The 12,500-nt window shown below is 40.5% G+C and overlaps 1 protein-coding gene across 4 annotated transcripts in view; it reads right to left on the minus strand.

The window, feature by feature from the left end:
- Positions 1-12,500, minus strand: part of cbfb (core-binding factor subunit beta) — a 36,480-nt gene that overhangs the window by 22,245 nt on the left and 1,735 nt on the right. For all 4 annotated transcript variants that reach the window (XM_051382734.1, XM_051382735.1, XM_051382737.1 and 1 more), the window contains exon 3: positions 7,748-7,864. In XM_051382734.1, the coding sequence (XP_051238694.1) occupies positions 7,748-7,864 (117 nt within the window). The remainder of the gene's footprint in view (positions 1-7,747; positions 7,865-12,500) is intronic.

Below are 12,500 nucleotides of genomic sequence, written 5' to 3' on the forward strand. Positions count from 1 at the left end.
TAAACTTTTTTTTTTAATTTTTGCTAAACCAAATGTGTTTTAGAGGAAAGAGCCTTTATTACATTCAATGATTTTTTTCCTGCCTCAAAGCCAGGCGATGTGACATTCCTGCACTGCGCAGAAATCATAGGGAGGTTGAGGTGAATGATTTGACATGGTTAAGGACACCAAAACACTCAGTTAAGGTTAGGGAGAGATCATGGTTTGGTGTTAAAGTACAGAAACTCATGTTCTCTCTCTCTCTTCACACACACACACACACACACACACACACACACACACACACACACACACACACACACACACACACACGTAAGTCCAGGTGAGTAGTGTTGCATACTTCAGTGCAGCTCAGCAGACAGTTACTGGAAGAGAAGGACTAAGAATAGAGAAATAGAGCTGACACACACATGCTGGATTTCACACCAGACTGACCTCTCTCTCTCTCTCTCTCTCTCTCTCTCTCTCTCTCTCTCTCTCTCTCTCTCTTTTCTCTCTCCAAATCTTGTGTCTCTGTGTGTTTTTTTTTCCCTCACACGCACACAAACACACACACACACGCCCTTTCTGCCTCTGCCTTGTATGCACTTAGAGACTCACTCACACACAAAGACATGATGCCAACATAAAACACTGGGACACACACAAAGAGCATATAAACAGAGGACCACGTCTGTGTGTGCGTGCTGCAGTGCATTATGGGAGTGGGTGTGGTCATTGATCTAAGGCCTGGAGCAGGAAATATGAAACCCTGTGGGAGGAGACGGTGATGGTGCTCTGTGTGTGTGTGTGTGTGTGTGTGTGTGTGTTTGTGTGTGTGTACAGGGAGGAGGTTTTGTGGTGCATTAAAGTCTCTTAAATGGGAGACTCCGACTGTGAGGTTCAGAAGAAAAGAAAGCTCACTGATACTGATTTGAAATAAACAAGCTTCATTAAAACGTACTGAACAATCACTCAGGATGAACAAGATGTAAAACACAACTGCACACACACACACACACACACACACACACACACACACACACACACACATAATGTCGAATGCAGAGCAGCAGTAGCAGAGGGAACCAATTAGTGGTCTGGCTTTGATGATGTCACTGACAAGTCACGCACTGGTGGCACAGCTTCCGTTCAGAGGGAAACATAACACCAAACACACACACACGCACACGCACACGCACACACACGCACGCACGCACGCACGCACGCACGCACACACACACACACACACACACACACACACACACACACACACACACACTTGATGTTTATATGCATGTGACAGAAGAGAATCCTAGAGGCTTAAAGCTGATGACTAAATTAGAGGGTAACAGAGGTGTCAGATAAGAAATGATTTTATAGGGTCTTGTGGGTGTAACGGCATGAAGTTTTTAATTTTCTTCGGGGTGCAGAGAACACGTGACCAGATCTATGGTCAGAATGAATGGGAAACATGCCTCCAAGACAAAATCTAAAAAGGTTTAAAATGTCAGCATCATGACCATGTGAATGTTCTCATAATAAAGACATTTCTGAATTTCTTAAAACCTGAGAACCTCAAACAGCAAAGGGCAAATATATAGACCTTTTGACCACTTTGCTGACATTGGGTTGAAGGCGGTAACAGTCATGTTGATATTTAAATCTTTAAACACTTGTTGATCTTTCCAAAGACCGGACCGGTGCTACGGCCGTGGGAGGATCGGAACAGTCGCCACATCCTAATCTGCTAAACCAGAACGTCTTGCACCTATTATACTGTACAATCTGGCTCTGGCATCGATCGCCTTGGAAGTGCTCACCTTCTACAAACAGCTGTACTGTACAACTTCTGTGTATCCTGTTTCAGCAGATAAGAGTGAAAGAATTTCTAGAAAAAAGAACGTCTTCAGATGGCCATTTTCAATTCGACTTTTATGAATTTCAACAAAAATCCTGTTCTGTCAGTGAGTGTCCTGCTCTGTCCTGCTCATCTACAGTGAGTTGTAGATTTGTTCTAGGTGTGAAGCTGCAGCGCTGCACTGGTACAATAAAATATTGACACAGTTAGCAACAGCTGTGTCTATATTTGCCAAATTTTCTATTTACTCTTGTTAATCTGGAATAAACGTTTATCCACATGGACAATAATGGTATCTAATGTGGGAAGGAGGTTCCACGAACAGAGAGGAAGTAGGAAATAAAAGTTGGGGAGTGACCTCTTAAAGGGCCGATGCTAAATGCTAATATCAGCATGCTAACACGCTCACAATAACAATTCAAGACGCTGATGCTTAACAGGTATAATTAGTTTAACTTGTTAGCAGCATGGTAACATTTAGTACTGAACACAAAGTGCAGCTGAGAATGTCATTAGTCTTGCACCTCATAATGGAGTTGGATTTAAAATTGGGGGATTATCGAATTTATTACAATACATTGTGAGAGAAACACGTCTGTCTGTAACAGATTTGTAGGTCTTAAAATTAAAAAAATGTTTATGCATATACAGGAAATGGTTTGGGAATGAATGAAGCCTTACACGTGTGTTTCTGTCCTGGTTTTTGTGTTTGAGCTCCTCCCTGACAGTCCACCCTCCTCCATCATGTAGCTGACAGATACTCATCTGCTTCTCATTTAGCCCCATCCACCCACCCCCAACTATGACCACTAATATCTCTGTCTGCCTCTTTTCACTCTTTTCTCTCTGTTTTAGGTTTTATTTACTGTTTATATATTTGTGTGTAGATATGTGTGTGTAGGCTTAGCACTCCGTCTGGCGCCACCGTCTCATCAGCATGCAGGGGTAGTGCGCACACACAGAGACACAACCTTCAGCAGTGAAACGAGTAATTCCTGTGGTTTCAACCTCGTCTAAAGTCACATCCTCAGATATGACTTTTCCACCAGCAAACCGGTTGGTACTGGAGCAAGTTTCCAGTTTACGAACCAAATCTTAAGTTCCAGTTGTTTTCATGACCAAAAAAGTATTTTGGGGCCAGAAAAAACGTCTCTGTTGAGGCCTCTTCACCCTGACACTGGGTAAAATGTAATGAGAATGTAATGAAAATGAGCAATAACTCGTGTTGAGCTGCTGTCATGTTAATCAATTTAACATGTTTCACCAGCAGCGCTCAACACTCAAGAACTTATTTTGTTCGTTGGCTGGAAAACTTGAGGGTTCCACACAGTCAGTAAAAGAGATCGCTACCAATATGTTGTGACACATTCAGTGAATTCTTGGTTAAAATCTGAAGTACTGCACACATTACATTTCCACACCCACACACACACACACACACACACTATGAAGGAGGGATGGAGGGCAGGACAGGAAGGTAGGAAAGACCAGTATCTGTTTTATCTAAAGGACACAATAAGCACAGCACTTTCTTCACACAAAGGAAACCACACACAAAACTCTTCGGATGACAAGAAATGTATGAATGAATGAATGGAAGGAAGGTTTGACAATATGGGAACAGTGATCAAAGAGTTAATGAACAAGCATATTCAAAACCTCTTACCAACAAGAGGGATGTGTATGTAAAGAACCACACAAGGGGCAGGGAGTCACAAAAAGCCCCATTTTAAAGAAAAATGTGGCTCAGTGATGATAAAAGGGACGCCCTTAAGAAATCAGTGCATCACAGTTTAAAATCATCATAATTCGTAGATTCGTAAAGTTGACACTTTAGTGCTTACTGACAATGCAATGTTTTTCTCAAAACTGACCACATGTATATATTATTATATCTCTACATCAGTAAAGAGGATGAAATAACACACTCAACTCCCAGTTCAATACAATTAACAATTCTGGGTTCACGGTAGGATTTCTTTCACCATGTTTTCTAACAAAATGAGACTGAAGACAAATTCTGAAAAAGATTCCTTCATTTCTCAGACAAAAATCTACAAGATATATAGTCTTTAATATGTTCTTTATCAAATATAGAACTTTACTTCTAGTTAAAACACACAGACATGCAGGCTAGTTTATATTCTAGTGAAGAGCCCAACATTTTCAAAGATACAAAATATGTCAGGCTGAATTAAAATGATGCAGTCAGCTGGAGTATTTCCATAAAGAGATGTTTTTTCCCGCCTCAGTGGAAAATGGATAAAACTGCATGTAAAAGGGTTAAAAAAAAAAAAAAACGCGAACAAAAGAAGAAAAAAGTTGATTTTTAAACATGCAGCCAACCTTTTCTTGTTGAACAATGGCCTACATTCTGTTCAACTGCTCACCAGACCCATGCCTGACTTTTAATGCATAATGTATCATAGTTAGCCCATGGACAAGTCCAGTTCTGGTTGCCACACAGATGCAAAGCTAGCATGAGTCTTGCTAACAGGAGAGACTTTGAAAACTAATGCAGAGCAGACCACCATCAGACTGTGTGGGAACCATTATATCCTGTGTTTATATTCAACTACAAAGCTCATTTGAGAGTGTTTAACACTTTAAAATGAGCAAACTACATCATTCTGTTGCCATAAAGGCTGCTGATGGACCAGCTGCTGATGCTACAGTTCATGTCTAGGGCTGGGTTAACTCTTGCTAGCAAGTTAGCGGCTAGTGCTAAAATTATCCTTGTCCACAGCTGGCTCCCATTAGCCTTCAACGACACTGAGAGCCTGTACTTCTACTTTTTCTCTCTCTGTCTTTCAAACACACACACACACACACACACACACACACACACACACACACACACACATCGTATTCAGTCGCCAAGTTTAACCTGGCTGTGCTACCCTTTTGGTTTGGCATCGTCTGTGTTTGGAAATGAAGGCGGGAGAGAGGGAGGAATGGAGGGGGAGAGCGGATGGAGGGACGACAGGGCGAGTGAAGGAGGGGAGGTTAAAAAGGGGGAGTAGGGTACGGATACGGTGGGAACGAGGACGTAAGCAAAAAACAGAAGGAGCGGGAAGAAGGAAGGGATGGAGGAGTAGTGTGGATGTTCATGTAAAATCCCACAAGAATAACAAACACAGGAAAAAGATGGGAAGCAGAAAGAAAAAAAAATATGTCGGGAAAAGTAATAAAACTAAAGAAAGGGGGGTGACAAAAGTAACCCGGTACCTCAGTCTGAATCAGAGTTCATGAGCTACTGTCTCTGAAGTAGAGTTGTTCTGATAGCAGTATTGTGTATCGGTGAGTACGTTATCTGTGCACCGATCCAATACCCCGTCATTTATCATCCCCGAAAAGGGACCCTGCTCCTCCCCAGACGTTACTGTTTTGTCCCAGGATAGCGAAGTCATGACCCACCCTACTCTGACTGGGACTGAGCGTTTAACCTGAGCCAGGCCTTACAACAGAAATCATACATGATGAGTAGTACACACTTAAAAAAGAATAATAATAATTTAAATTATTTTTAAATGCACATGAATCGGATTGGCGTACTCGGTATCGGACGATATGCAAAGTTCAGGCATCAGAAGCGGCATCGGGAAGGAAAAAATGGTATTGGAACATCTCTACTCTGATGGCAGTGAAAGTCATTATTATTTTTGCCCTGTTATTCAGTGATACTCAGTCCAGCAATGGGCTATCAATATCGTTTATTTAAAAATATATCTGGAATAACCACTTTAGGTTTAACAAAACATTTTGGAAGCAATAAAAATATTACATTATAGTATTGCAAGACCATCACCAAGCATCAACTGTGTGTGTGTGTGTGTGTGTGTGTGTGTGTGTGTGTTATGTGTGTCTGTGTGTGTGTGTGTGTGTGTGTTTTTGTGTAGTTCAGCTGTGACAGTAATTAAGAGAAGAAGTTGCAACGTACACAACATCTCTGCCTTGGCCTGACAGTTGTATTCTACAGGGAGGTCCAGCAGGATCTGAAGGCGGGGTGTGTGTTTCTTTGTGTGTGTATGTGTGTGTGTTTGTGTGTGTATGAAATGAAAGCCGGTATCGTGGTAGAGCAAAACACCAGAAAACGTACACTCAGTACACAATTAAAGGCTCTGCATTGGAACAACTGAGTGAAGTTGTCCACTTTCTTTTAAACAATATTTCTTTTTAGTGTACATTGCACTCAGGAAACCACATTCTGCACTCGCCTATCCTTTTTTATAACTGGAATATGAATGAATATTTAAAAGACTGAAACTTTAAACTGTCTTTGCTGCATAAGAAGAGCATTTCTGGAGTGTTTTACTGTGAATCGTCATGTTATATCATGACTTATGTATCTCAGTTTAAAAGATGAATTTGGATGAAAAGAGCAGACTGTCAGCAGGTTTATCCGGATCCTCAGACGCCTGTGTGTGTGTGTGTGTGTGTGTGTGCGTGAGTGCTTGGCTTCAATTCTACAGAACCACTGTGGAACTGCTTTACATTGACGACTCCTAGCCTCATTAAAACTTCATAGATCTGTGAGCACCGTTGAGGAGACAAAGGAGAAGGTATCGTCTTCACACACACACACACACACACACACACACACACACACACACACACACACACACACACACACACACACACACGCACGCACACACAACCACAAACTCTCTGTCGTTGCCATACACATACATACCATTTCTTTTTCTCTTTGTCTGACACACACCACATCAGAAACTCTCCTTCTGCAAAATGCCTGACACACACACACACAAACACACACACAGACACACACAGACACACACAGATACACACACACACACGTGCACAGTTCCCAACTATCAGGGCACTTGTGTTAAATAATTAACAGTGTGAGATTAGTCCGTCAGCCTTGGGGCATGGAGGTCCATCGATTCCCCAGAATGCATTTTTAATGAGCCGCCAGCCGGCATTCATTTCAGCTAGCCAGTGTCCGTGGAGGGCCTTCTGACACACACACAAGTCCAGGCTAAGCGCCAGGGGAGACAATTAACATACACATAAACACAACAGCAGCAGCACCACTGCACTGCACAGTGAACATCACCTTGACGACAGCAGCAAACCAACATCTTCTGAGCTCTGAAAGTTGTTTCACTTTGATCGAGCACGAGCACTACTGAGCAAATACTGTGTTTTATCAACTCACCGCTGTGTGACAAGAAGCTCGGCAGTGATTGTCACCTCTGTGCCCAGGATCAACACGTTTTAGAGCATGTTTGGTGGATGGCATCGTTTGAAAAGCACCACAGAGCCTTAAATACCCAGCACACACTAGTTTAAAGACTTTGCACATCAGGGAGCTGATTACACACTGATTCCTTTAATTGAACTGGTGAGCAACCTGACACACAAATCAATCTGTGTTCTGTGAAGGGTTGATGGCTTAAACTAACTGTACATGTTAAATGTCAATATACACAACCTAAATATCTGGACACACACATGTTCAGGACAATGAAACTCTGTGTTTTTTAACTTTGTGTGGGTGTCTGGACCGTCATTTTCATTTCATAAAATAAAAGAGGAACTGAAAGCAAAAGAGCAGAAAGAGATGTAAGTGTTTCTCCAAAAGCTGTTTTTTTTCACATTGTGTGAAAGATGAATCATGAGACATAACACAAAGCGTGAGAGGAATGGCCAACACGTTCAAATCCAACTGATGTTGAAATGAGAGATTTTGTCAGCTGTTGTTTTGGCGGGTTTAAGACGCATTTAATCAGAAAACAGAAAATCTCTTTTCACTGTTGTCAGTCTCTATGCTACAGCTCTGACCATGTGACCTTTGCAACACGCTGTAGAGCAAAAGAGAGATGTGTGTGTGTTTGCGTGAGTTTGAGGGAGTGGACGGACATCTCGAACTTGTCCTACCTTTCCTGTCTCTCTCTCAAAGTCGACATACTCCCTTGTAGGAACCTGCCTCTGATCTCCGTGCAGGTTGGCTGGAAAGAACTGGAGAGAGAGGTTGGTACCTGTAGCTACAAAGGCCTGTTGAGAGAGAGAGACACAGAGAGAGAGAGAGAGAGTGAGAGAGTTGAGTTTTTAAACACTTATTTATTCAGATAAAAATATATCTACATTTACAATAATTTGCAACAAAGGTAATCACAGACTACGATGCAAAATAAATAAATTCAATTAAAGACACACATCTGCAAAATTATTTCCAAATCCTTTAGGGTAAAAAGTACATTGTCATAATCCCACACATTCTGAATTTTAACATATTTATATTATTTCATTATATCATATTCCCTTTCTGCTAATAGATCCTCATAAATGTTACACACTGGAATTTAAGTGATTTTTGGCTGCGAGATTTCAAAATAAATACAGAACACAGAATACAGAATACAGAAGTCCACAATTTTACTTCTGCTTTGGTCTCTACCAACTTCTGAAAAAAGCTGCTTCACCTACCAGTTGTTTATTTCAGCTCTGGCTGTTTCAGTGCACAGCTGCTTGCTTGAGCTTTGAGCTCTTATTTAGGCTTCGGCCAAGGGAGCACACATTTATAAGAAAGTAGGGACGCACAATATGACGACCGACAACTCCCTGCTTCTCATGACCGATACCTTTAAGTTAAAAAAAGTTTATAACCTGTAGTTTTACACACTTGATGGTAAGAAAGGCTGAGATATAGTGAGCAAAGATGGATTGTTTAATATTCCGTAGCTCTGATCTAACCAAATCTTACTGACATCACTGTTGTTAACAACAACAACAACAACAACAAGCAACAACTGGTCTGATTCTTCAAATGTTCCTTTAGTTTGTTTGGTTCATCACAAAACTTGGCTTTCATAGAACATAAACACTGTCAATCATTTTGCATAAGAATTCAAAATAAATTATTATTATTATGGACCAATAATTCATCAGATGTAATTTAATTATCCTGATTATTCGGAATAATTTAATTTTCCCATTATCGGCTGAGGTTTCATAGAAATGTTTCTAGAGGGTTTATCTCTCTGTTTCTTCAGAGTCTAAAAGCTCTCCTCTTAGAACGAAAGCACAGAGTGAACCACTGCTCTCCTCACACACATATAATCACATCATAGTGTAGCTTTCCTCATTTTTTGATTTTTGTAAAATGGCTTCTTGCTCTAATGGGAGCATTCCTATCACAATAAGCACACACACACACACACACACACACACACACACACACACACACATATAAAATGAAAATCAATAGAATGCATTTCTCTGTTGCAGTCAGAAAGGAATGAAATAGAGAGAGGCAGAAAATCACGTTAGAAAATGTCTGATTTTTATGCGTATATGTGTGTGTGTGTGTGTGTGTGTGTCTATTGTCTTTGCGTGTGCATGGTGTGTTGTGTTTGCTGAGACAGATCAATACTAAGGGCATTAGGGCTGCGACTGAGCTGGAAGCATATGAATTATGCACCCTGTCAAGTCTGTCCCTCATCAGAGAGTGAGAGGCCAAAGGAGAAGAGGGAGAGAACAACAGTGAGTGGATGAGAGTGAAATAAAGAGAGGAGAAAGCTGAAAATGACTAAGTGTGTGCATGGACACACAAAGAGGAAAACCTTCTTTCACACAACACACACACACACACACACACACACACACACACACACACACGCAGAAATGAGAGCTCAAAGAACACCCGAGTCATCATTTCTGCTGTATTTGAAGTATTGGATTACAACCATCTGATACTCATTTGCTGCCTACTACTGCGGGAGAAAAAAAAAGAGGAGGGAAGGAGAGGCAGAGAGAGGGGAGAGATGGAGGGAAACTGAAAGACAAAGGAGGGAAGAAAAAGAGAAGGAGGCAGAGAGAAATGGAGAAAATGAGAAGGAGGAAGAGAAATGAAGGGAATGGTAGTAAAGACAGCGTGATGAATGTGAAGAAAGTCAGACAAATAGAGAGCGAAGGAGAGAGAGAGAGAGAGAGAGAGAGAGAGAGAGAGAGAGAGAGAGAGAGAGAGAAAAGGAATGGAAGTGAGATGAAGAGACAAAGACTAAAGACAAAGACGGACAGAGCAAAGGAAATGAAATAAAGTGGAAAGACGGAGAGAAAGAGGGGGACAGAAAGATGGAAGAAGAGCGGGAAGAGAGACGAGTGCAGCATGAAAATCAATAGCAGTTTAGAAAGCGACTCATCTCTAATGAGCTGCGCTGAAGATAATTTACTTAGAATTATTGTCCCATTTATCAGATCAATCCTGAACATTTCGGAGTCGCACAGCTATTTGTGTGTGTGTGTGTGTGTGTGTGTGTGTGTGTGTGTGTGTGTGTGTGTGTGTGTGTGTGTGATGTTTTGGAATTCCTAGAAATACACAGCTGCCTAATTGCATTTTTATATGACATTTATATTGCAAAAATAAAAATAACTTAAAAATGCATATTAATTCTCATGCACCGCTTTTTGACATGTGTTATGTTGTTTATTCTTACTGTTTGAATATTGGACATTGTGCCATTATCTGTTATATCATGCAGAATATATAGAGCATATGCATTCATTTTATTTTTACCCTTAAACAAAATAAAACCATGAAAAGAATAATATTTAGACAGTATCTCTGCTGTAGCTCGCATTTGGAAAACATTAACATAATACTGTACATATGTATAGAATAAAGTGTTTGTCTTTTATTTTCTGCCCTCTTTAACAGGCCTTTTATTTATTTACTTAACCCACTTCTTGTGTAAATAACAATATGTTCTGAACTAACATGTCTGATAAAATGAATATTGAAGAAATTACTGGTTAGGGAAATTAAATATCTTTGATGTGGAAGTTATAGTTTTATTTTATTTAATTAATTAGTCAGTCGGGAATTAGGGCCGATTTGACAAGAGATTTTTAAAGGGATTAAATTTTTTAAAGATCCCCTCCAAATATTTCCATACATATAAAAAATACTCTAAAATACTGCTTGGAAAGATAATTTCTGAGTCTGATGTGTTTTTTTCAACAAAAAGGTTTTATTCACATCACACTTGTGTCACATATTGGACAACAACTAGCTGTGATGTCACAATGTACACGTCTTAAACTTTCCCCCTTCAGCAGATGAACGTGAAAACAACAGTCTACTGTCAAACTCTGCATCAAGCTCAAATCAGCAGAGCTTCTGTTCAGCCGTCTCGTCTATAAAAAGTGGTCCTTGACAGCACGTTTGAGTCTCATTGTGCCGGATAGTCGTTCACACTGACCATGAAAATAGCAGGAGGTCTTTAGCGGCGTCTGGCCGATAGATAAATCAGCGGCATGATGTCACACCTGCCATCAAACCATTAAAACCGTGGCCATCAATTCTCACAGCAGAAGAGGCTTATAAATACAGCGAGGACAGACAGACGGACACATCATGTCCCACTAAAAGATGGTAAAACTAGATGTACCTCCCCTCCCTCCCTCTCTCCCTCTCCCTCTCCCTCGCTCCCCCTCTCTCCCCCACTCTCTCTCCCTCTCCTGCCATGATGACAGCATGTTTGTGAAAAATACCTCGAGGATGACTAAGACGGCAGAAGTTGCCCTGTGTTTGTGTGTGTTTGTGCCAGCAGCCTAAAGGCTTCGCCTGACTTCACCTTTTGTCGAGGACGTAATTTAATAGTAGTTTTTTAAACAGACTTCACTCTCTAAGTGTGCAGTAATGAGAATATGAACGTGTGCTCACTCGCTTTAAAGTTAGAAACCTGCTCATCACAAACGCTACACCTCCTATTTTTGAACGAAAACAAAAAAGGTCACTCAGGATCATTTGCACTTAGTGAACCTCTGAGAGGAGTGAAGGTGGTTGATAAGTTAATAATGATAAAATGTATCTTACTTACAAGTTACCTTGAAGATTAAGCTTTTAAATACCTGAGCATATAAAGCAGATGCAGTGTTATACAGTAAATGAAACCACCCAATAGTATGTACATTTTCTGCTACCTTTACAACATTAAAGTTATATCAATAATCCAGTAGTATAAAATATACTAACATAGTTCTGTCAGAGACTGGCTACTTTTACTTTTATACTTTACTTTATACATTTGAATGCAGCACTAATACTTGTAATTGGCTGAGAGGTACCTATCTGAAAACTGCGCATCAGATGCATTCGAAGAGAGAAGTGTGGTTTGGAAATGGAGTCAGACAGATTCAGCACACCGACACTGTGACACCGTTGCCACAAACTACCCCCTATACTGCAGCTACTACCCGCTGGCTGCTCCGCCATGAAAACACACACCTAAAAACAACACAAAACAAACTAAAGGACAAACATAAACAGGGCTATGACTAAGGATTATTTTCAGATTATTTTCTCAATTCTTTGCTTGGCCTGTCACAGTAACCCTGAAACCTGATGTGACATCCTCGTGGTGCTTGTTTTGTCAGAGCAACAGTCCAAAAGCCTAAAAATATTCAGTTTGCTCCACATTAGACAGAGGAAAGCAGCAAAGAGTCACTTTTGAGAAGCTGAAACCAGGGAATGTTTGGCATTTATGCCATAAAAAATGATATTAGTGATTAATCAAATATGAAAATATTGCTGATTTATTTTCTGTTGATTGATTACTTGCTTCAGCTCTGAACAAAAACAAAAAATTTTGAGTAATATTCATAACAGGGCTGTATTGCATTATTACAC

This window comes from Dicentrarchus labrax, unplaced genomic scaffold, assembly GCF_905237075.1.
Source record: "Dicentrarchus labrax unplaced genomic scaffold, dlabrax2021, whole genome shotgun sequence".
NCBI lineage: Eukaryota > Metazoa > Chordata > Actinopteri > Moronidae > Dicentrarchus > Dicentrarchus labrax.